Source organism: Squalius cephalus (assembly GCF_949319135.1).
Source record: "Squalius cephalus genome assembly, chromosome: 12".
In the NCBI taxonomy this organism is placed as follows: domain Eukaryota; kingdom Metazoa; phylum Chordata; class Actinopteri; order Cypriniformes; family Leuciscidae; genus Squalius; species Squalius cephalus.
The window spans coordinates 37,643,822-37,671,321 of NC_137133.1; the positions used below are offsets into that span (position 1 = coordinate 37,643,822).

Below are 27,500 nucleotides of genomic sequence, written 5' to 3' on the forward strand. Positions count from 1 at the left end.
TGTGAGAGTGAGTGGGTGTGAGAGAGAGAGTGAGTGTGTGAGTGTGTGAATGAGTGAGTGAGTGAGAGAGTCAGTGAGTGTGTGTGTGTGTGAGTGTGTGAGAGTGAGTGGGTGTGAGAGAGAGTGAGTGTGTGAGTGTGTGAATGAGTGAGTGAGAGAGTCAGTGAGTGTGTGTGTGTGTGAGTGTGTGAATGAGTGAGTGAGTGAGTGAGAGAGTCAGTGAGTGTGTGTGAGTGAGTCAGTGAGTCAGTGAGTGAGTGTGAGAGAGAGAGCGAGAGAGAGAGAGAGTGAGTGAGAGAGTGAGTGTAAGTGTGAGAGTGAGTGTGAGAGTGAGTGTGTGTGAGAGACAGAATGAGTGGGTGTGTGAGTTAGTGAGTGTGAGAGAGTGTGTGTGTTGGTGTGAGGGAGTGAGAGGTTGTGTTCGAGAGAGTGTGTGTGTGTGTGTGTGTGTGTGAATATGACAGTTGAGATTCAAATTCACGAACATTCCATCAATGCGAGTCTATGGGATTTTTTGCCCGCTTTTTCGTCCGCTGTGCGAACAGAATACGTGTGCAAGAGGACAATACATACAAGCACTCTAACATTTTACTGGACAAGCGGCAATAGTTAGAAAACAGCTTTGGTAAGTTTTAGCCTTACTTCTACTGTACTGTAATGGATTGCATGTGTGTGTGTTCAGGGCGATGTGGCGAACGAGGTGGAGACGGAGCAGATTATCCACGACGCCTCCGTCATGTCCTTCACTGCGGGCAGCTTCTCCTCCTGTGTCCAGGTCAGAGGGTCGGTTCCTCTACACTGGTCCCAGGACATCTCCACCATGATGCCCAAACCACCCATACGCTGTAAGAGACACTTCCTCTTTACTACCTCATCACTACTTCCTGTTTATCTGCTCTAAACTACTTCCTGTTTATCTGCTCAAAACTGTGGGTTGTGTCCCATATGGTGTACTATACACTATGGGCCAGATTTAGCTTGTGTTTAGCTTGTCAGCACAAACCTTCTTTTGGTGTTAAAAAACTGCTGTCGTGATTTACTAAAGACACACAGTGAAGAATCAGCGATGCATATGCATTTGTAGGAGCCCTTTCAGACGTTAAATGCGTGGAAGGGGAGTATTTAAACTGCCAGTAGGGGGCAGTAAATGTCTAAATGAGTAAGTCATTGAATCATTCATTTATTCGTTCGATTTGTTCAAACGGCTGATTCATTCAGGAATTAAGTAAATGGCTCTCTTTATGAATGAGTCATTGAATCATTGGTTCACCCAATTGATTCGTTCAAACGGCTGATTCGTTCAGGAATGAAGTAAATGGCTCTCTTTATGAATGAGTCATTGAATCATTGGTTCACCAGATTGACTCGTTCAAACGGCCGATTCATTCAGGAAGGAAGTAAATGGCTCTTTTGATGAATGAGTCATTGAATCATTGGTTCACCTGATTGATTCACTCAAAACGCTGATTCATTCAGAAACGAAGCACCGCTGTGTGTTACTCTGAGACACACAACACTTCTGCTCTGGCTTTATACAGCCAATATTGTGTCTAAAATTTAACACAATATTAACTTCTTATTTACTGCATTTGGACTCATGCTATTCAGGACAAAAACAGCTCTCATGTGATATTGCTTAACAATATCATGATATAAATATGAGACAACAACCCATACGGGGCATTTTTTCCCTGATATCTTGAATTCTATGGTCATTCTAACTGTATTCTATAGGCTTCATCACAGTGAGTTGTTGCTCTGCTTCATGTTCATCAATCAACTGTATAAATGTAAGATGAACTACAGGTCTGAGGCGGGGCGGGTGCTGTATTTTAAGTAATTATTTAAATTAATGCATTAAATCAACAGCCATATTTGTAATATTTATTGTGTATTTAAATACATGTCTGCTAGTAATCCCAGATATATGTTAATTCTTAATATTTTAACATATTTCCTACATAGAATAGACACACCCATCTTAACTATTTCTATATTTCGCTTATCCTGCCCAAAAAGATCATGAACATTACAGTTAACGTAATTAATTTACATGCATATATCATACAATCTAATCTTGTCCCACTGAACAGTCAAATCTAATATTGTACAAATATGAACTATACAGAAACATCCAGTCAGGGCCGCAGATGTTATTACGGATTGGTTAAATTGATATTTTAGAGTTGAGGAACCACGATTTTTCCAGCCCAATTTAACCTCAAAACAGGTTTGCTATTTATGTATTTTATATGTATTAGCAGAGACTCATCTTCTCTTGCATTAGTTTTCCCTGCACTGACTCATCATGTGTCTGCTGAACTCATTTCACCGCTTCTCCTCCAGACCGAGATGACATTTCAAATGCACAGCGTCTCAGGCACACACACGCTGGTCCAGCTGCGCGCTCGCTGCTTATCTTAGATTGGTTACCGCCAGCGTCCTCGACCTCTCCGTGTGTGTGTGTGTGTGTGTGTGTGTTTGGTTGGTTGGTTTGGACGTTTCCGCTTTGAACAAGAGATTCCTGTCCAACACAAATTGTTTTATGCATCAATGCTTTGAAAGCGTTGCAGAGCTGTAGCTTGTAATATAGTTTTCAGTAACACATTATTTCGATAGTCCACTTTAGACATTCTACTAACTATAAGTAACTTTGCAACTACATGTCAACTAACTGTCATTGGAGTATTAGTAGACTTCTTAATATCTGCTAACTCTTTATTGTGATGATCCCCAACAGATATTCTACTGACTATGAGTAACTTTACAACTACAACTATGAGAACCCTAACACCTAAACATAAACTAACAGTCTACTAACAGTTTACTAATACTCTGACAGTCTACTAACAGTCTACTAATACTCTGACAGTCTACTAACAGTCTACTAACAGTCTACTAACAGTCTACTAACAGTCTACTAACAGTCTACTAATACTCTGACAGTCTACTAACAGTCTACTAACAGTCTACTAATACTCTGACAGTCTACTAACAGTCTACTAACAGTCTACTAATACTCTGACAGTCTACTAACAGTCTACTAATACACTACTAATACTCTGACAGTCTTATAACAGTCTACTAATACTCTACTAATACTCTGACAGTCTACTAACAGTCTACTAACAGTCTACTAACAGTCTACTAACAGTCTACTAACAGTCTACTAATACTCTGACAGTCTACTAACAGTCTACTAACAGTCTACTAACAGTCTACTAACAGTCTACTAACAGTCTACTAACAGTCTACTAATACTCTGACAGTCTACTAACAGTCTACTAACAGTCTACTAACAGTCTACTAACAGTCTACTAACAGTCTACTAACAGTCTACTAATACTCTGACAGTCTACTAACAGTCTACTAACAGTCTACTAACAGTCTACTAACAGTCTACTAATACTCTGACAGTCTACTAACAGTCTACTAATACACTACTAATACTCTGACAGTCTTATAACAGTCTACTAATACTCTACTAATACTCTGACAGTCTTATAACAGTCTACTAACAGTCTACTAATACTCTGACAGTCTACTAACAGTCTACTAATACTCTGACAGTCTACTGACAGTCTACTAACAGTCTACTAACAGTCTACTAACAGTCTACTAACAGTCTACTAATACTCTGACAGTCTACTAACAGTCTACTAACAGTCTACTAATACTCTGACAGTCTACTAACAGTCTACTAACAGTCTACTAATACTCTGACAGTCTACTAACAGTCTACTAATACACTACTAATACTCTGACAGTCTACTAACAGTCTACTAACAGTCTACTAACAGTCTACTAACAGTCTACTAACAGTCTACTAACAGTCTACTAATACTCTGACAGTCTACTAACAGTCTACTAACAGTCTACTAATACTCAGTCATAATCTAGAATACATCTAGTCGATCCCTGAATTTTGAAGTAAAGTATTAAGTGTCTTTTAAGACGATCAGTTCTGACTGAACTGTTTTTCCTCACTTTTTTGGCAAATTGAACTAATCCTAATAACCCCAGTCCAGACTAAAACAGCATGTTGGTCTCGTTTTTTAAAGGGGTGGTGTAATGCCCTTTTCACAAGATGTAAAATAAATCTCTGATGTCCCCAGAGTGTGTGTGTGTGTGTGTGTGTGTGTGTGTGTGAAGTTTTAGCTCAAAATACCCCACAGATATTTCTATATAGCATGTTCAAATTGTCACTTTTTGAGGGTGAGCAAAAACACACCGGTTTGTGTCTGTCCCTTTAAATGCAAATGAGCTGCTGCTCCCGGCACAGGGGGCGGAGCTTCAAGAGCTCTTGTCCTTTTACCTCACACACACACATGCACTGAAAATGTCAAAAACTTTTTGCCTTTTATGTTCAAACCGAAGTCAGACAATGATGGAGAGACTCAAGAAGAAGTGACAACATGTAGAAGCAACAGGACATTTCTGAATGGTTAGTTGATGAATTTATGAAGCTGATGTGGAGTTATCTTCTAGTCATTGATTAGCATATGTGATGCGATCTGGGAAAACCCGTCGGATGTCTCGCTGGGCTGTTTTCAGTAAATTCCAAAATAGTTTGAATGTCAGTTTTTTTGGTCAATTTTTTTTTTCCATTAAATTCTTATTCTATAACATCTTTTCTCTTATCTCTGAAAATACCTTGGCAAAATTCCCTTGTTTAGTGCAGAAAAACAGCGATTTATAGTGTCAAGCTGAAAATACTCTCTCTAATGCATTCTATGTGACCATTTTCTCTAACGCCCGGCAGAGGTGAAAAAAAAACAATCGGCGTATATCCCATACACCTGTCCATCTCTTAACACTACAAAGATAGTTTACCTTTAAAATAAACCACATACATGTACAGTGAATGTGTATAGTGCGCATTTCGCGCCAATCCTGTTTAAATAACGTCACGCAGTTTTATAACAATCGCGAGATGGACAAGAAGCGTCTCGACGGTGACAGTTAATTAAACCTGTTTTTCTCAAAATTCCGTTCCAGAAAATCATAGCGAACGGCCGACTTCAGATAAACATAACTTTTGCTACCAACAAGCTATGATAAAAATAAAAACAGATTTGGAAAGGGCTTGATACCAGCTTCCATATGATATCAAAACCTGTAATAGGTAAAATTTCACCATGTGGTGGGTTTTCCCAGATCGCATCACATATTCTGTCTTTATAATCTATAAATCGTGTTCAGGGGGCGGGGTTTATGTAAATTCTAGGGTTGGTGATGTCACTAACCCTGGAGGAATGTGGTGTAGTCTCTACCAGCCGTTTGTTGAAGTCCTTAAAAAGTGATTTCTGTTAAAGCAAATATCTCCCTTTGCTTTGAACTTTGAGCGTCGTAACTTTGCAGATGTTGTTTATGATCAAACAGCAACATTACACACTAACTAAAGTTAGAAAAGTCAAATCATAATCAACCACGCCTTTAAAATCTGTTTTACTGCAACCAGTTTTCTCCTGTGCATTATATCAAAAATGACCCTCGAACACAACCCAAAGCTCTTATTTAATAAAAATTATATGTGATTTTCTTCATTTCCAGATTCGTAATCCTCTCATCTTTCTAATATGTTATGCAATTTGCCTGACTCAATGTCCTTCTGTCAGAAGATGAGTGTTTGTGAAGAATGTTTTCTGTAATTACTGTAGGTCAGTTTGTTATTGGCTCAAAACACCGTTCGCACAAAGAGCTTCCAAGACAACATTGATTTTCTGCTAAACAAAAACTGGAGAAAGGGAGTTGCGCAAGGCTCGATACTTGGCCCACTTTCATTGATTGTTTGTGCAAAATAATGAGTCGTGGTTTTTCTCTTTCATCGCTAGCTTGCATCACGCTGCCATTTCCATGAGTTTTGTCTGCCCTGCTTGAAGGACTTTTCAGTGAACAAGCATTTGATTACGCCGATTCTGAATGTGCTTTGTGTGGCGTTAATGAATTCTTGTAAAAGGGAGATTTGTGTATGCAAGTAAACCTCGTTCTCATAACCTACTTCTAGACGTGTTTTGTGCTCGAATCTGTTGGTTTGTGACTGGATTGTGGCAGACTTATGACCCACATAGTGATTTAGGTCATATTCTTATGGAAGCCCACTTTACATAAGAACCAAATTCATAATTATGAGATAAAAGCTCAAAATTATGAGATACTAAGCCACATAATTATGATTAAAAAGTCAAAATTATGTGACTTTTTATATTCAGTTATATTATCGATTTGACTGCAGATGGGAACAAAACTTGAACTGAATTAATCTGAATAGTGACACTATTGTCGTCTATAGAGCTGCTTTATAGCTTAATAAAAAAAATCATAATGTTTTTTTTTTTTTTTTTTTTAAACATCGACACTAATGGAACTCAAATTAAAAATGACACTTGTCTTTTTAGAGCTGATTTATAGCAGAAATAAAATTTGTTTCATATTTGATGGTCGCCTAATTAATTAGTTTCCTGTTTATTACTGTGAAGCTGCTTTGAAACAATCTATATTGTATAAAGTGCTGTAGAAATAAAGTTGATGACTTTTTATCTCATAAGCTCATAATAATGACTTAGTTGTAGCCTAATTTTTCATAATTCTGACTTTTTATGTCATCTTGTGTGGTGGAAATGGGCGTCCATATATTAATATCAGTAATAATAATTTTGCACTGATTGTTTTAAAGTCCCCCTGTGGTGAAAATCCAGCTTTTAATGTTGTTTATATGTCTATATGGTGTTTTTAGTATGTTTTAAGAAATCCCATCTTTTCAATGAAAAGTGTTGATTGAATTAACGTTAGACATGATTGATTTGAATGATTTGACATGAACTCCAGCATTGAGAACATTGTTTGTGTACAAATCGACTATTTTCTACTGTCAAAACACCGGCGGACACAGATACAGTGAGTTTTTCAAAAATCTTTCTTTTTAGTAAACTCTGTGTACACAAACACTGTTCTCAATGCTGGAGTTCATGTGTAGAGCCCCTGGTGACACTTCCAGCACAGTTTCATGTTGTGTCGAGCCTTCTTAGTGTTTTAAAAATAGTGATTTTTGATGCTATCATAGTCGTGCCCCAAGCACTCCCATTCAAAAGGCAATTTGACCGAAAACGAAAATACGGTCAGTCTTAAAAGTGGCGTTTCCATTCTAATTATGCTTTTAAACGAAAGTTTGCCTCGGGTAGATTCACAAAAAGACACTAGGTTGCATTTTGGTGAGAGTTACCCTTTAAAGGTGCAGTCTGTAAGAATGACAACTAGTGGTCGAAATAGGTACTGCAGTCAAATTCTAAATATTGGAGATCGTTGTTTCTCCCGCCTCCTCAGACTCGACACTCACACGAGCGCAATGGACAATGAAAATCTGCAAATTGGCAACATGCAGTATCACAGACCAAAATAATAACACACATTCCAGCCTGGAAACGCACATTTCAGAGTAAAATAACTGGCAGTAGAAGTAGTAGTTTTTCAGAGAAACGAGTGTGTGAACTTAGCATGTTTCCTCAATATATGAAGAGTTCGGTTCCAAAACGTGATAAACGCCATTTAAAAAAAATTGAGTTCCCGCAAAAATCAGGAGGAATTTCCTAGCGAGGGCTGATTGAATGTGTTTTTAGTCAAGTGCCTGTTTATAAGATTAGTATTGACCGAGTTCAGAGGCTGTCATGTGGATCAACTTACTTTTTTATGTGTATTTTCAACTATTCAAATATGAAAAATAACGTTTACATTGATTCAATGGATTAATTGCATTTTGGAGAAAAAAAAGGGTCATGAATTTATTGCATTTTGGGGGGGAAATTATCCGTTTTTATAATAAATCTTTGAAAATCAAAATCTGGATTTGAATTTTTTGTGTTATTATAACCTAAAGATGCTATGTGAAAGTTTGAAACAGAAAGTAGTGGTTTTCATATTGCCACTTTCTTGGTAAAGAAAACACATTTTTACTCAAATTAATCTAAATGGATTTATCGCGTTATTTATCGCAAACTCTTCATATGCAAACAGAATATGGTATTTTTATGCTTTAGTAGAGTGAAAAACCTGTAACCTGCTCTTGTCTCGCTCAGTGGACCAGGCCGACCCGTACGCTCATGTCGCGGCTCTTCACTTCGACCAGATGCTGCAGAGGTTCGGATCGCCCATCATCATCCTCAACCTCGTCAAGGTGAGACTGCGTCTGTGTAAACGTACGAATCACTTTGATATTGTTAGTATTCATAATTTATTAGAAAAATCACGAGTATCAAATATGATCATCAGTCTTTTGAGGAAGGTTTATTTCTTCATCTCTCAATCATCATTTGTATTGTATTGTATTATATGTTTTGATCATAAAACTAAGCATTTAAATATCATCTTATTAAGACGTATTATTGGCAGATATTGATATTTATATGAATTTTCATTCAAGTATCTGCTATAAATATCTCACTGATTTACATTACAAGCACCAGGACACATTTCACCCCAAAATCAGATGGAAATTATCCTTTTTATGATTGCAGCACTGTAATATTGACTATAAAACATGTGTTTGTCCAGCTCTGTTTCCTTTTATCAGGACACACTTTAAAATAATGTTTATCTTTAAGACCCAGGACGTTAACAGTTCTTCTCACACGTACAACTGAAGGATCTTTTAAAGACATTCGTTGTGCAGAATTGCCGAATGTTTGATTATGATAAATTTTCCACTAAATATTCTTTAGAAGCTGATATAGCAATGCCTTCTGACTTAATACTTTGCATAAAGAAAATTAAGCCTGTTTGTTTGTTTGTTTGTTTGTTTACAGTTTTTTTTTTTTGCAATATGAGTCTCTTCTGCTCAAGGCTGCATTTATTTGATCAAAAATACAGTAAAAATTGTGAAATATTATTCTAATGTAAATCATCTGTTCTCTATGTGAATATACAGTAAAGTGTAATTTATTCCTGTGATCAAAGCTGAATGTTCAGCATCATTACTCCAGTCTTCAGAGTCACATGATCCTTCAGAAATCACTCTAATATGATGATTTGATGCTCGAGAAACATTTATGATTATCAGTGTTGAAAACAGTCATATTTATGTGGAAACCGTGATGCATTTTATTGTTCATTTATTTAAGATTATAAAGATTTTATAAGATTATAGATGTCTTTACTGACACGTTTGGTCAGTGTGACGCATCCTCTCTCGAATGAGAGCATTCATTTCTTTGAAAGCTTCCTCAAATCTTACTGACCTCAAGCTTTTATCTAATGCACTTCTATAAAAACACCACTGACCGCACACACACATGAACAAATGCACACGCACACACTCCTGCTAACCAACACACAGTCTGATGTGTGTGTGTGTGTGTGTGTGTGTAAATGTCCCGTCTGGCTCACGTTGGCTTTCAGGAACAAAGACCCAGATCTCCTCGGCCCAGGTTGATCCACACACACGTGATGTCCGTGTGAAGGCCATGTGTTCAAGAGTTTAACACACAGTTGTGCCTGACGGGGTTGAAACACATGTGCATGTGTGTTCAGAGTGTGTGTCTCCGTCTGGATAAAAGCATGTGACAAAAGATCCTTAATGACCCAAATGAGGCGAATTACATGCTAAGAATGCTGTCTAATTATCTCCACACGCTCGTTTAGTGTGCGGGAACATGTGGTCGTCACACGTGTGTGTGTGTGTGTGTGTGTGTGCGTGCTTGTGAGTGCATTGAGCTGCAGCTCAAACTGTCTGTGTGTGTGTGTGTTTGCGTGTTTGCATTGAGCTCCAGCTCAAACTGTCTGTGTGTGTGTGTGTGTGTGTGTGCGTGCTTGTGAGTGCATTGAGCTGCAGCTCAAACTGTCTGTGTGTGTGTGTGTGTGTGTGTGTGTGTGTGTGTTTGCATTGAGCTCCAGCTCAAACTGTGTGTGTGTGTGTGTGTGTGTGTTTCTGCCGTGTGTGTGTGTGTGTTTGTGTGTTTGCATTGAGCTCCAGCTCAAACTGTCTGTGTGTGTGTGTGTGTGTGTGTGTGTGTGTGTGTGTGTGTGTGTGTGTGTGTGTGCTTGTGAGTGTATTGAGCTCCAGCTCAAACTGTCTGTGTGTGTGTGTGTGTGTGTGTTTGTGTGTTTGCATTGAGTTCCAGCTCAAACTGTGTGTATGTATGTGTGCTTGTGTGTGTGTGTGTGTGTGTGTGTGTGTGTGTGTGTGTGCTTGTGAGTGCATTGAGCTGCAGCTCAAACTGTCTGTGTGTGTGTGTTTGTGTGTTTGCGTGTTTGCATTGAGCTCCAGCTCAAACTGTGTGTGTGTGTGTGTGTGTGTGTGTGTGTGTGTGTGTGTGTGTTTCTGCCGTGTGTGCGTGTGTTTGTGTGAGTGTGTGTGTGTGTGTTTGTGTGTGTGTGTGTGTGTGTGTGTGTGTGTGTGTTTCTGCCGTGTGTGCGTGTGTTTGTGTGAGTGTGTGTTTGTGTGTTTGCGTGTTTGCATTGAGCTCCAGCTCAAACTGTCTGTGTGTGTGTGTGTGTGTGTGTGTGTGTGTGTGTGTGTGTGTGTGTGTGTGTGTGTGTGTGTGTGTGTTTCTGCCGTGTGTGCGTGTGTTTGTGTGAGTGTGTGTGTGTGTGTGTGTGTGTGTGTGTGTGTGTGTGTGTGTTTCTGCCGTGTGTGCGTGTGTTTGTGTGAGTGTGTGTTTGTGTGTTTGCGTGTTTGCATTGAGCTCCAGCTCAAACTGTCTGTGTGTGTGTGTGTGTGTGTGTGTGTGTGTGTGTGTGTGTGTGTGTGTGTGTGTGCTTGTGAGTGTATTGAGCTCCAGCTCAAACTGTCTCTGTGTGTGTGTGTGTGTGTGTGTGTGTGTGTGTGTGTGCTTGTGTGTGTGTGTGTTTTCCGCTGGCCTCCAGTAGAGAGTGTGTGTCAGCGCTGTGATGATGATGATGATGTGGGAGGCAGACGGCATTGTGGGCCGCAGGAGGAATCGGACAAACGCAGAATGATTTCCAAGAACTCTGGAGTCGTTTAACAGCACGTGCAAGTGGCCCAAGGATTGAGTGTGTGTGTGTGTGTGTGTGTGTGTGTGTTTCTGCCGTGTGTGTTGTACTCGTCTTCATGTTGGATTAGTCATTGTTCCCGATAGAGGAGCAGAAGGACGGTGTGTTTGAGTCTGCATCCACATCATGTGCTCCGCTGCTCATCGCTGATGTTCTCCAAAACACACTCTCGTATTATCACAGTTCATATATGACTCATATAGTGTGTGATATAGCGAGAAATATGCAAATATTGATATGCACAAACTGTAAGATGAAATTCTGATGATTGTGATGTAAATCAGTGAGATCTTTATAACAGTTTAGCAGATACTGACATAAAATCATGTAAATGTCAATAATACGTCTTAGTAAGATGATATTTAAATGCTTAGTTTTATGATCAAAACTAATGCAATGATGATCGAGAGATAGATAAACCTTCCTCAAAAGCCTGATGATTATATTTGATACGCATGATTTTTCTAATAAATGATGTCTGATAATCAAGTAAACTGAAGCTGCTTCAGTGCGGATTAAATATTACTAACAATATCAAAGTTATTCTCACGTTTACTGGATATAAATCCAAAACGAGCTGAAGGAGGAGGTTTGTACAATTATACTAAAAGACTTTTACTTGATAAAAGTCTAAACTATCAATCAGACCTTAGAAATTCATGTAAAATATTATACAGTAGGATTTATAGGGTTAATTTTGTTAATCTGTTATTTAAATTAAAATATATTTAACATATTTGTTCAATTTATTTATATATATAATATATTATGAAAACAAATTTTGATATTTGTATTTTTAATGTAACAGTAAAACTTGTGCATTTGCTCATCCATGAACATGATTTCTGCCCGAGGAGACGAAACTCCCATGATGCCACACTCATTCACTGCCAGTCTAAATGCTGTTCTTTTGTACTTTCTATTCATCAAAGAATCCTGTAAATAACTGTTTTCATTAATAATAATCATAAATGTTTCTCGAGCATCAAATCATCATATTAGAGTGATTTCTGAAGGATCATGTGACACTGAAGACTGGAGTAATGATGCTGAAAATTCAGCTTTGATCACAGGAATAAATTACACTTTACTATATATTCACATAGACAACAGGGGCCGTATTCACAAAGAATTTTAAGGCTAAAAGTAGATCCTAACTGGCGAATTTAGGAGCAACTCCTAAAAATAATGGGCGTGTCACTCGTAACTTTAGGACTCCTAATTTTTTTCACTAAGAGTAATTCACGAAGCATTTTAGCCCTAAAAGTAGCACCTAAGCCTGGGACAGCTTAAAAGAAGTCGAGAGGACTCCTAACTCACTAAGACCTTCACAAACCGCTTTTTATGGCATTTCATGTTGTGATGTTTTGAAATGCGTATGCGGCGCTACAGGAGCTTCCAATCGCGAGGAACAATTCTGCATTGTAGGCATAATGCAATAACGCCACCAACAACAACCAAAACTAGGCTACTCACTGCATGTAAACTAATTGTAACGTTTCATTTCATTCTCTTTGCAAACGTAGGCAGAGGCATATAGTGACAGATTAATTCAATAATGTTGCAAATATATTGCATCAATCCATATGTTTCATTAGGCTATAGGCTATTTGTTTTGCCTTCCTCTTTATTAATTTAGGCTATTTATTCAGTTATTCATCATCTTCCGTCCTTCGCACTACTTGTGTAGCGCACGCATTCTCAGACCTGTCACCTGTCACTCATCATCGTAGGGGAGGTGTTTGGAATCATTCCCGCGTTACAATCATCAGCCAATCAAGGTGGTCACTTCAGTCAAGCTCGTGCACGAGTAATGACGTCATCCATAGCAACGAAGACTCACTCTTAGTTTAGGAGTTGTCCTTTTTCTTTACTAAGAGTAGGTCTGAAAGGCGTTGTGAATAACGTTTAAGAGAAAACTCCTAGCTAAAATCTTTTAGTGCGATTTAGGAGTACTCCTAGTGGTAAGATAAGATGCTTTGTGAATACGGCCCCTGATGATTTTAAACTATAATAATATTTAACAATTTTACTGTTTTTTTTTTTGTTTGTTTTTTAATCAAATAAATGCAGCCTTGGTGAGCAGAAGAGACTTTTTTAAAAACATAAAAAATCTCAACGATCGAAAACTTTTGACTGGTAGTGTGTGTGAGTAAAGCCCCTTTCACACAGAGATTCCGGAAAATACACGGATAAGTGACCCAGGATTTGACCCGGGTTTGTTTGATTTTGGTTCGTTCACACTGCCAGTGATTTTCCGGAATCAGAGAGTGTGTTCACACACAACCCGTAAAAATCCCGTAAAGACATGTGACATCGATGTGACTTGTAATGTCTCAGCAGCGTCTTAAGTTTGCTTATGAGCTGCGATCTCTCTCTCGAGAAACCACGCTTGAGCATTTTTTTTCTCTGATTCGATCATAAACTTGCGCATTACGTACCGTTTCACAGCTGGCGAACGATCCCGGCTTCAGCGTCATCACTACGACACGGCATTATTACGGCTTTTGTTCACACAGCGCGTGTTCCGGGACTGAACACGGCAATGTTACTAGGTCCCCAACCCGGCATCGATCCCGGGTCGTGTTTGCGTTCACACAGAAGGCACTCTGGCAATTTACCGGCTATTTACCGGGATCATCATGCTGTGTGAAAGGGGCTTAAGCGACATCTAGAGTCCAAACTTGCACACTGTGCCTTTAAACATAAGAATTTTAAGTTGAAAGACTGAAATAGTATTTTATACTCCAAAAATACTTTAATTAATGTGAATGTAAATACCTCTAAAATGCATTTTATATATATTAAAGTGTTACTCAAATATCTAAAAATTCTTAAATCAAGAGACATTTACTTGAGCAGCGAAATGACTTAAGAAAATGCATGCTTACAGAAATTCTTTCTTAAGTAGAAAGACTTGAAATAGTATTTTATACTCTTTATATTTATACTTTTATACAAAAATACTTGATTATTTGCAAATTGTCTGTTGTTCCCAAAGGTTTGCTCCTGTTGTGTTTGCCACAGTTTAACTGCATGTTTGTCATCCAGATGTGAGCAGAGTTAGTCAGTGTTGTGATCAGTGTAATAATGCTTGGTTTGGTGATCTTGATTCGTTCAGAAGCGAGAGAAGAGGAAGCATGAGAAGATCCTGAGCGAGGAGCTTTACCCCGCCGTCACGAACCTCAACCAGTTCCTCCCGCCGGAGCACAGCATCGAGTACATCGCCTGGGACATGGCCCGATACACCAAGAGGTGTGTGCGTGAGTGTGTGTGTGTGTGTGTGTGTGTGTGTGTGTGTGTGTGTGTGTGTGTGTGTTTCAGGAACTGATGTGATGGCCTCTTCTGCTCAGCAAGACTGCATTTATTTGAAATACAGTAAAAATGGTAACACTTTACAATAAGACTCATTAGTTAACATGAACTAATAATGAATGATACTTATTCAGCATTTATTAATCTTACTTAAAGGTGCACTGTGTGATATTTAGGAGGATCTGTTGACAGGAATGCAATATCATATTCATAACACTGTTTTCAGTGGTGTATAAAGACCTTATTTAATGAACCGTTATGTGTTTATTAGCTTATAATGAGCATTTCTCTCTACACACACCGCGGATCCGCTTACATCCACATGTTTCTACAGGAGCCCTGAGTGGACAAACGCGTTTCATCACTGTTGTTCTTCACGCTAGCTAAAGTCAGCGAATAAAACACTGACACAATGATGAACAATTAAATATAATATTCACAATAACATCGTTTTACTGAATAATTAAGTAAATCTAATTTCTTAATTTATCTTTGTAAAGAAACCTCATTGTTGAGCTGGCTAATCTCTGGTGACATCACTTCCTGTCGGCCACCGTAACTTCTGTTGGGTGCAGTTCGCAACCTCACCACTAGATGCCGCTAAAAATAACACACTGCACCTTTAATATTAATTTCAACATTTGCTAATACATTATTAAAATGAAAAGTTGTATTTGTTTACGTTAGTTAATTCACTTTTAAGTAACATGAACAGCTGTATTTTATTAACTAACATTTACAAAGATGAACAAATACTGTAACAAATGTATTGCTCATGGTTACTTCATGTTAGCTAGTACATTAACTAATGTTATCAAATGAAACCTTATTGTAAAGTGTTACCGTACAAATTATGAAATATTGTTATGAATGTATCTCCTCCTACAATCACCAAACTCGGCTCGGACCTTCAGACTGTTCTGACTCAGGTTGCTATGTCTTTTCTAAATGATCCGACATTCGGTTTTCGATGAGCGGACGATCAAAACTACGAAAAGTCCCATAGACTTTCATTGAGGGGGTCAAAACTTTAATACGAGAACTCTAATAGTATTTAAGCTTCATCCTCTATGCATCTATCACTAGGAAAGCCTAACAACTAGCTTAGGACATGCTAGCAACATGTTAAATCATGTTCGCAACATGTTAATTCAAGTTAACAACATGTTCAAACGTGTTAGCAAAATGATAATGCATTCTAGCAACTTGATAAAACCTGCTTGCAACATGCTATTCATCTTAGTAACAAGTTAATTATGTTAGCAACATGTTAAAACATGTTAGTAATGTGCTAATTATGCTAACAACATGTTACATCATGCTAGAAACATGTTAAACATGCTATCAGTGCGTTTAATCATGCTAGCAACTTGATAGCAATGTGTTAATCATGTTAGCAACGTTTTAAAAATGTGTTAGCAATGTGCTAAATCATGCTAATAACATGTTAAAACATGTTAATGTGTTGAATCATGTTAGCAACATGCTAGCAAAATGCTAATCATGTGTTCAACATGTTAAAACATGCTAGTAACGTGTTAAATTATGTCAACAAAGTGTTAAATCGTGTAAACATGCTAGCAACTTTTTATTGACTTTCACTGAGTAAAACCTTCAACGGTGAATAGAAAGTTCAAAAGAACAGCATTTAATTCAAATACAATCTTTTGTAACATTATAAATGTCTGTACTGACACTTTTGGACAATTTAATGCATCCTTGCTGAATAAAAGTATTAATTTCTATCAATTTTCTTATACTTCTGAGCAGTAGTGTATATATGCATATATGTAAAAATAAATAAAAGCATTTTCCAAATGCAAATGGAGCCGCAAAATTAGAAGAACAATTACTTTCGGTCTCCAGCTAAACATCTGATGGAAAAGTAGTTTCGGTTACACTTTATTTTAAAGGTGTCATTGTTACAGTGTATATATATATATATGTACTGAGTAATTATAATTAACTACATGTACTTACAATAGGGTTAGGGTTTGGTTGAGGGTTAATTGCATGTAATTATGCATAATGTACAGTACTGTTATTACTACGGTAAGTACATGTAACGTAACAAGGACACTGTAAAATAAAGTGTTACCGTAGTTTCTGTAAGGATCTTTTGATGATGTAGCAGAAGTAATGTCCTCATCCTCCGTGCGCTCGGGGTTATTCTCTCTGTTTCTTCTCTCCTGTGCAGTAAACTGTGTAACGTGTTGGACCGTCTCAGTATGATCGCGGAGAATGTGGTGAAGAGGACGGGCTTCTTCGTTAATCGACCCGACTTCTACTGCCACACGATACGCCCTGACGAAAGGTGAACGTTTGTTTAACCTGAGAATCATTCTAGTCCACAAAAGCAAAGTCTGTTTCAGCAAGATGGAATAAATGAATGATAAACGTGATGTTCTTCCAGTGATTTTCCCCTTTTTCCTTCTCTAGTACAAATATCAGTAACACTAAAGCCTTCATAATGTACATTACAATGCATCATATCTTTTCATAAATAATTGTGACCAAAGTTAAAATGCATAATATTTTCAGATCCCGTGTTGCATCTGAAACTGGTTATCATGTGTTTTAATGTATTATACTTTCTAAAGGTCCAACAATGAATAGATTATAATTAGGGTTGGGAATTGAAAATCGAAAAACATTTTCAGTGCTGCGCACATATCCACAACATGCACTCAGAAAAAGTGATTTTAATGTGACTTTAAATGATTGAAGCACGAGACTGTTTTCTGTTTTCTGTGCTGAACATGTGTATCAGTGTATTGGATCTGTGCATTCGCTCTTAAAGTGACAGCAGCCTAATATTCCCGCTCTATAATAACACTAATATTCCCGCTCTATAATAACACTAATATTCCCGCTCTATAATAACACTAATATTCCCACTCTATAATAACGCTAATATTCCCGCTCTATAATAACGCTAATATTCCCGCTCTATAATAACGCTAATATTCCCGCTCTATAATAACGCTAATATTCCCGCTCTATAATAACGCTAATATTCCTGCTCTATAATAACGCTAATATTCCCGCTCTATAATAACACTAATATTCCCGCTCTATAATAACACTAATATTCCCGCTCTATAATAACACTAATATTCCCGCTCTATAATAACACTAATATTCCCGCTCTATAATAACACTAATATTCCTGCTCTATAATAACGCTAATATTCCCGCTCTATAATAACACTAATATTCCCGCTCTATAATAACACTAATATTCCTGCTCTATAATAACGCTAATATTCCTGCTCTATAATAACACTAATATTCCCGCTCTATAATAACGCTAATATTCCCGCTCTATAATAACGCTAATATTCCCGCTCTATAATAACGCTAATATTCCCGCTCTATAATAACGCTAATATTCCCGCTCTATAATAACGCTAATATTCCTGCTCTATAATAACACTAATATTCCCGCTCTATAATAACGCTAATATTCCTGCTCTATAATAACACTAATATTCCCGCTCTATAATAACACTAATATTCTATAATAACACTAATATTCCCGCTCTATAATAACGCTAATATTCCCGCTCTATAATAACGCTAATATTCCCGCTCTATAATAACGCTAATATTCCTGCTCTATAATAACGCTAATATTCCCGCTCTATAATAACGCTAATATTCCTGCTCTATAATAACGCTAATATTCCTGCTCTATAATAACGCTAATATTCCCGCTCTATAATAACGCTAATATTCCTGCTCTATAATAACGCTAATATTCCTGCTCTATAATAACGCTAATATTCCCGCTCTATAATAACGCTAATATTCCTGCTCTATAATAACGCTAATATTCCCGCTCTATAATAACGCTAATATTCCTGCTCTATAATAACGCTAATATTCCTGCTCTATAATAACGCTAATATTCCCGCTCTATAATAACGCTAATATTCCCGCTCTATAATAACGCTAATATTCCTGCTCTATAATAACGCTAATATTCCTGCTCTATAATAACGCTAATATTCCCGCTCTATAATAACGCTAATATTCCCGCTCTATAATAACGCTAATATTCCTGCTCTATAATAATGCTAATATTCCCGCTCTATAATAACGCTAATATTCCTGCTCTATAATAACACTAATATTCCCGCTCTATAATAACACTAATATTCCCGCTCTATAATAACGCTAATATTCCCGCTCTATAATAACGCTAATATTCCCGCTCTATAATAACGCTAATATTCCTGCTCTATAATAACACTAATATTCCCGCTCTATAATAACACTAATATTCCCGCTCTATAATAACGCTAATATTCCCGCTCTATAATAACACTAATATTCCCGCTCTATAATAACACTAATATTCCCGCTCTATAATAACGCTAATATTCCCGCTCTATAATAACGCTAATATTCCCGCTCTATAATAACGCTAATATTCCTGCTCTATAATAACACTAATATTCCCGCTCTATAATAACACTAATATTCCCGCTCTATAATAACGCTAATATTCCCGCTCTATAATAACACTAATATTCCCGCTCTATAATAACACTAATATTCCCGCTCTATAATAACGCTAATATTCCTGCTCTATAATAACACTAATATTCCCGCTCTATAATAACACTAATATTCCCGCTCTATAATAACGCTAATATTCCCGCTCTATAATAACGCTAATATTCCTGCTCTATAATAACGCTAATATTCCCGCTCTATAATAACACTAATATTCCTGCTCTGTAATAACACTAATATTCTCGCTCTATAATAACGCTAATATTCCCGCTCTATAATAACGCTAATATTCCCGCTCTATAATAACGCTAATATTCCTGCTCTGTAATAACACTAATATTCTCGCTCTATAATAACGCTAATATTCCCGCTCTATAATAACGCTAATATTCCTGCTCTATAATAACGCTAATATTCCCGCTCTATAATAACACTAATATTCCTGCTCTGTAATAACACTAATATTCTCGCTCTATAATAACGCTAATATTCCCGCTCTATAATAACGCTAATATTCCCGCTCTATAATAACGCTAATATTCCTGCTCTGTAATAACACTAATATTCTCGCTCTATAATAACGCTAATATTCCTGCTCTATAATAACGCTAATATTCCCGCTCTATAATAACGCTAATATTCCTGCTCTGTAATAACACTAATATTCTCGCTCTATAATAACGCTAATATTCCCGCTCTATAATAACGCTAATATTCCTGCTCTATAATAACACTAATATTCCCGCTCTATAATAACACTGATATTCCTGCTCTGTAATAACACTAATATTCCCGCTCTATAATAACGCTAATATTCCTGCTCTATAATAACGCTAATATTCCCGCTCTATAATAACGCTAATATTCCTGCTCTATAATAACGCTAATATTCCCGCTCTATAATAACGCTAATATTCCCGCTCTATAATAACACTAATATTCCTGCTCTGTAATAACACTAATATTCCTGCTCTGTAATAACACTAATATTCATATTCCTGCTCTATAATAACACTAATATTCACAAATTCAAACTTTTGTAACTACATTTATAATGTATATTTTATTTATAAACTGCAGTTATTTTACATTTGATTAGTTTGTGAACCTGAACACCTGAAAATCTTAAAACACTGTTTATTTCATCGTATCTTTGTTTCAGTTGTATCTAATTTTTTGGTGAATTTTTTATTTGTTCTTTTTTAATTACTGAGTGTTTACTTGTCTTTAATAATGCTTGAAATGTACATAAGTTAGGCTAGTTCTTTTTCTGTGGTGTTTTTAAACCACGGCAAACGTTCCTTGTTCTTTAGGCTTTCATTTTTTGCAATAAGACTGAATGTGAATGATATCTAATTTTTTTTTTTTACCTTATTGGAATCGAAATTAGAAATCGATAAGAATCGGAATCGTTAAAATTCAAACTTTACTCAACCATAATTATAATACATTATAAATGTGGTTACAATTATTCACGAGATCATAAAATGCATAATTAATGCGTTAAAAACCTCTATAATGCATTATGTAAATAAAAGCTTTAAGTAAAGTGTTACTCAAATATTCAAGAATTCTTAAATCAAGATACATTTACTTGAGTAGCGAAATGATATTAAGTCTTGTTTTCTAAAAAAAAAAAAAAAAGGTCAAAATGAAGCGTTTAAGCTTGAAACAACAAAAAATATCTTATTGCTTCTCAAGTCAATGTATCCTGATTTAAGAAAGTTGAGATATTTGTGCTAGGAAGGAAGAACCTAATGTTTTTGCAGTGCAATGTTATGTATATAATAATGAATGTCAGACTCATTTAAATTCACATAGAAATGCCCTCAGAAAACACACAGTGTTGCCAGACGTCCGCTGAGTGCGTTTGCTGCACGCACATCATTTGCATCAAATCTGTGGGAATATTGTGCACGTGTTTCCCGCAGGGGTTTATCAGAAATGTTTGAATAGTTTTCCATTAGTGACATTAGTTTTTTCACTGCTAAAAAGCTGCAAACTCCTAGAAATCAATGTTTTTTTTATTTCACATGAAGATAGAATCCGCTTCTGCAAAGCCATGATGCTCAAAACACTCAATCAATCAATCAATCGATCAATGAAAGAGCGAGGTGTGGCATAATGGATCATCTCAATCTCAATTTATTTATAAAGCACAATCAAAACAACGGTGGTTGACCATTGTGCCGAACAATATCATAAAAAATAAATAAAAAAAATCATAAAACAATAAGACACCATACACAATAAATTAATTTTTTTTTTTTAAACCTAGCCTTTTGGAAAAGATGGGGACCAATGGGCTGCAGTGCTTTCTGTTCTAATGTTCCTCTTCCAGGGAAACCGTATGAATCCAGATGATCTCCACATGAATGTGTGTACAGTGCTTCAATACTCTATTTCTGTCCTCAGATAAGAGCTCAGAAAGGTTGCGACCTCCCGTCTGAGTCACAGCTGAAGTAAATGCAGCACTTGTGTTGTTTTCCAGCACTTGTTGCTGTAGATCCTCTGATGGTCCACGTGATGAAGCACTGATTCACTGTCATAACCGTAGCAACATGAGCGTATGTCCTGAGCTGCAACATGAGCGTATGTCCTGATGTCTGATGGAGCCGTTTGCATCAACAGAGGCTTCGTCTGCATTAATCCGGATACATTTGAAAACGGCGTTTTCGTTTAAAAACACTCTCCGTCCACACTAGCGTTTTCAGGCGTTTCAGTGCGGATGAGAAACTTTGGGAAAACGCCTGAAAACAATAAATTCACCTTTATTCATATATATAAAAGCTCACTGAGATGATACAGGTGGAAAAATAAATAAATAGTTATCGCATAATTCTTCTGACAGGATCATTTTGTTTACCAAAATATCTCCTCATTCACTGATCGTCCAGGTCACTCTCACTCACTTTTATATGTTTGGTCTAAAATGCTAAAACTGCTCAAGTTTCACCGCAGGACAGCAAATGTGAGTAAATTCTGTCATCTTTGCAGGACTGTGATATGAAGAGTGTGAAAAGAAACATGTTTTAGCAACTGTGTGAAAGTGAATAACTCATAACAGGCACAATACTGCTACAAACATGAATATCTATTGGTTCAATATGCGTCACGTCACGTGACTAAATTTACGTCGTCGTTTTTAAATGCCTCCGGCTTCTCAGTCCACACTACAACACGAGAACAGCATTTACAAATTTATTCCCTTTGGAGAGTGTTTTCAAAAAGCTTCATTTTCATTCATAAAAACGCAGTCTCAGTGTGAACGGAAGACAAAACAGAGAGAAAAAGATGTGTTTTCAATGAAAACGTATGAGTGTGGACTAACTTTATCTGGGGCCGTATTCACAAAGCATTTTATCTTACCACTAGGAGTACTCCTAAATCGCACTAAAAGATTTTAGCTAGGAGTTTTCTCTTAGAAGTTATTCACAACGCCTTTCAGACCTACTCTTAGTAAAGAAAAATGACAACTCCTAAACTAAGAGTGAGTCTTCGTTGCTATGGATGACGTCATTAATCGTGCACGAGCTTGACTGAAGTGACCACCTTGATTGGCTGATGATTGTAACGCGGGAATGATTCCAAACACCTCCCCTACGATGATGAGTGACAGGTGACAGGTCTGAGAATGCGTGCGCTACACAAGTAGTGCGAAGGACAGAAGATGATGAATAACTGAATAAATAGCCTAAATGAATAAAGAGTAAGGCAAAACAAATAGCCTAGTAGCCTAATGAAACATATGGATTGATGCAATATCTTTGCAACATTATTGAATTAATCTGTCACTATATGCCTCTGCCTACGTTTGCAAAGAGAACATTTTAATTTGATTCACAATGAAACGTTACAAATAGTTTACATGCAATGAGTAGGCTAGTTTCGGTTGTTGTTGGTGGCGTTATTGCATTATGCCTACAATGCAGAATTGTTCCTCGCGATTGGAAGCTCCTGTAGCGCCGCATACGCATTTCAAAACATTGCAACGTGAAATGCCACAAAAAGCGGTTTGTGAAGGTCTTAGTGAGTTAGGAGTCCTCTCGACTTCTTTTAAGCTGTCCCAGGCTTAGGTGCTACTTTTAGGGCTAAAATGCTTCGTGAATTACTCTTAGTCAAAAAAATTAGGAGTCCTAAATTTAGGAGTGACACGCCCATTATTTTTAGGAGTTGCTCCTAAATTCGCCAGTTAGGAGCTACTTTTAGCCTTAAAATTCTTTGTGAATATGGCCCCTGGACAATAACTTTATTCTAGAGCTGCTGTAAAGCCTAAACCATCTCTGTTAAAGGATAATTCCGGTATTTAGCACTCTGAGTCTCTTTTCTGGTTTGTTTTGGATGAACTAGAGTGGTGGACACAGAAATGTTGACGATGGGTCCTGTCTCGACTCTGGCTGTCTATGGGCATGCACAAACATGTCCTTAAACAACCATTAACGTTCGTTTTCAAAACTGTGCAACTCACCGAGTGGTTAGTGGTGTTCGTTGATGATTAAAAACAAATATATCGGCGCAATGTATGATTTCAATCCGTGTTATTTGCTATAGTGGAACTATTTTTTTCAGATACCTCACAACCGTGTATAAACTTCCGCTCGATATTTGAGTCTGTAGCACAGTAATATCAAAGAGCAATGAGTCCTCCAACAGAAATCAATGGGATTTTACAAAATGCCAAATAAAACACGACAGAAACTGTATTTCGCAGTATATTATCCTTTACTGTAATCTCCTATTATCACTGTGAAGCTGCTTTGAAACAATCTATGTTGTTAAAGGGTTAGTTCACCCAAAAATGAAAATTCTGTCAGTAATTACTCACCCTCATGTTGTTCCAACCCCGTAAGACCTTCGTTCATCTTCGGAACACAAATTAAGATATTTTTGATGAAATCTGAGAGTTGCGTCTGTGTTGTACGTCACCACGTATCACACATGACCAGCATCGGCCAATAGTGAGCCTACGTGGTGACGTACAACACAGACGCGCTACGCTTAAACACTACGTGAAAAGACCCGAGGCCCAGAGAGAAGGAAATGAAAAGTGGAATAAAGTCGTTATTTTTGTTTGTTTTGCGCACAAAAAGTATTCTCGTCGCTTTATAAACTTAAGATTGAGCCACTGGAGTCACTTGGACTATATTAACGATCTCTTTAATACATTTTCTGGGCCAGAAAGTTTCAATCACTTAGAAGCCTATGGAGGAGTGAGACAACTCTCAGATTTCATCAAAAATATCTTAATTTGTGTTCCGAAGATGAACGAAGGTCTTACGGGGTTGGAACAACATGAGAGTAATTACTGACAGAATTTTCATTTTTGGGTGAACTATCCCTTTAAAAGCGCTGTATAAATGAAGATGACTTGACTAGTGTGGACAAGGCCAGGCTCTCATCAAACTGTCTTTTGTTGTTCAGGTGGGGAGATCTGGGAGGGAAAGTCACACCGAACGGCAGATTACAGGTTTGTCAACACAATCTCCAGTCCAAAGTTCCCACTCTCGGCATCAAAACTGCTCCATATCGGCTCTCAGTCGGGTCCGTTCAGAAACAAAGTGCTCATTTGACTGGCATATTAAAACACCAGTCTCACTTTGCCTGGTTTTATCTTGTTGTTTAGATGTAGAGGCATTAAAAGTGGTGGTTGTCAAAGATTCATTGCTTTATAAAATTATTTGTATCATTGTTTGCACTGGTCTTTATTAGGGGTGTGATGACACACTTAGCTCACGAGACGAGACGATACACGATATTGGTATCATGAGAACAAGACGAGACGATATTTTAACAATGTTAAAGTCCCCCCGTGGTGAAAATCCAGCTTTTAATGTAGTTTATATAAATATTTTTAATCTGCTTTAAGACAAACCATGTGTAAATTCATAAGTCGACAGCATTGCTGAGTATTTCCTCCTTAAAACTGCAGTGAACCAAAGACAGTCTCAAAAACACGCTTTGAAATCGCTGGTGTTTCTGACGTCACAAACTACCTTGTAACCAATCAGATCAACGTGTGATCGTCAACCAGTGGATCTCTGAGCTGAGTGAGTGAGTGGAGGCGGGGCTCATTTGCATATTCATAGAACCGCGCATACTAAATGAGGCAAGGGTGTCGAGTTACATTCAAGATATTTTAAGACATGGAGAAATTTTCAATGAAAAAACTTTAAATTTGTGATTTTTGTGATTTAAAGATGAGCTTTGAGCGATACACTTATTGACTACAGCGGGACTTTAATATCGCGAGATATAAAAACTTATTTAAAAACACCTTTAAAACTTTTTTTTAAGAGATATCTGCCTTTGTTTACTAGGTGTTGAAAAGATTCACTTCTGCCTTTTTTCTTTTTCTTTTACACATTTCAATTCTGTTATTAAATACACTGTTTGTATTTTAGGTGTAGATTCATTAAACATGGTAGTTTGGGAACTATTATAAAAATTCAACAAGTTATTCTTTATGATTTTATAAATTCCATTGTGGGTTTCCCCTTGTTTTGATTTTTTTTTTATATTCCCCTTGTTTTGATTTAGAAAATAAAAATAGTATTTAATGCCTTTTTAATCTTTAATGGCTACTTAAAAAATCTATTTTCCATAAATGTATTTCTACATTTTGTACAGGCTGTGGTTTTTAATCACATTTGAATTACATTTAAAATGTACATGAAATGCAAAGTGTACAATTTCTCCAGCTTTCTCGATATTTGAATTGCAGAATGATTGTTTTCTGACAGTTCTTCTGAACACACCCCTCTCCGGTCAGTCATTGGTTAGTCAAACAGAGCCCCGCCCCAAACTCACGTGATTGGTTGAGCCTGTTGTCTTCTAGTGAACATTAAACTGAACACCAGAAACAAAACATCACACATAACAGATGTAAATATGCCTGATTTAAGTCTGTTATGATCATATTTACACTATGATTCAAAACTTTGGCCTTGGTAAGATTTTATAAAGTTTTGAAAGAGTTTCTTTTGCTCATCAAGGCTGCATTTATTTGATCAAAAATACAGTAAAATAGTGAAATATTATTCTAATTCAAATCAGCTGTTTTCTATGTGAATATATAGTAAAGTGTAATTTATTCCTGCGATCAAAGCTGAATGTTCAGCATCATTACTCCAGTCTTCAGTGTCACATGATCCTCCAGAAATCACTCTAATATGATGATTTGATGATCAAGAAACATTTATGATTATTACCAGTGCTGAAAACTGTTATTTTTGACAGACCGGTGTTTTGAGGACGAACTGTGTGGACTGTCTGGATCGCACCAACACGGCCCAGTTCATGGTGGGTAAATGTGCTCTGGCGTACCAGCTCTACGCTCTCGGGATGATCGACAAACCCAAGCTTCAGTTCGACACCGACTGCGTCAGGTACCCGTGCACTCCTACATCACACTCAGGGTTTGAACTTAACTTTAACTAAAATTTACACCGGCCAATTTGGCTACTGAATTTTTAAGTTGCCGGCCATTCAGATCAGAAAAAAAAAAAAGAAATAAACCAGATTAACGCAGTTTATGTGTGTGTGTGTGTGTATATATATGTATATATAATCGAGCATCTCCTCCCTCTTTCATCCTTTTCACCAGAAATGTGTTTTAGGTGGACAGATCAATACGGGACAAAGAACATTAAAAAAAAAGATGTTGAAAAACCAAGTGCTTTTCTGTTCACCAAATGTGTTTTAATCTTCGCTGTTGCTTCAATGCAAATGAACAAGCGTGTTGTTATTTGTTGTGTAGTGACGTGTGTGTTCAAGTAAGCCAGATATGAGCAGATTCTGCGCAGTATTTAATATATCATGATGACTCACGAGTATTTGCACTGAATCTGCAGATTTGACTTAGACGAACTTCCCCAGCAAAGTGAGTAAACAGAAGTAACTCGCCAAACTGGCTCGTGATTTGACAGCGTTTCCCGCCACAGTTGATTATTACCCGCATTTGGCGTGTGTTAAAGGGGTGGTTGATGATGATTTGACTTTTCTAACTTTAGTTAGTGTGTAATGTTGCTGTTTGAGCATAAACAACATCTGCAAAGTTACAACACTCAAAGTTCAAAGCAAAGGGAGATATTTGCTTTTACAGAAATCACTTTTTAAGGACTACAACAAACGGCTGGTAGAGACTACACCACATTCTTCCCGGGTTAGTGACATCACCAACCCTAGAATTTACATAAACCCCGCCCCCTGAACACGATTTATAGATTATCATAAGAAATATGCTAATCAATGACTAGATAACTACACATAAGCTTCATAAATTCATCAACTAACCATTCAGAAATGTCCTGTTGCTTCTACATGTTGTCACTTCTTCTCGAGTCTCTCCATCTTTGTCCAGTTTGAACATAAAAGGCTAAAGGTTTTAGAAATTTTCAGTGCATGTGTGTGTGTGAGGTAAAAGGACACGAGCTGTTGAAGCTCCACCCCCTGTGCCGGGAGCAGCAGCTCATTTGTATTTAAAGGGACAGACACAAAAACGTGTTTTTGCTCACCCTCAAAAAGTGACAATTTTAACATGCTATATAAAAATATCTGTGCGGTATTTTGAGCTAAAACTTCACACACACACTCTGGGGACATCAGAGACTTATTTTAGATCTTGTGAAAAGGGCATTATACCTGCCCTTTAATTTCAAATC

The 27,500-nt window shown here is 37.2% G+C and overlaps 1 protein-coding gene across 1 annotated transcript in view; it reads left to right on the forward strand.

The window, feature by feature from the left end:
- The window catches only part of fig4a (FIG4 phosphoinositide 5-phosphatase a), a 127,648-nt gene that overhangs the window by 32,697 nt on the left and 67,451 nt on the right, over nt 1-27,500 (forward strand). The window contains 6 exon segments of the mRNA XM_079887779.1: nt 683-845; nt 8,073-8,170; nt 14,126-14,259; nt 16,517-16,633; nt 24,262-24,307; nt 26,077-26,225. Coding sequence (XP_079743905.1) covers nt 683-845; nt 8,073-8,170; nt 14,126-14,259; nt 16,517-16,633; nt 24,262-24,307; nt 26,077-26,225 — 707 coding nt within the window.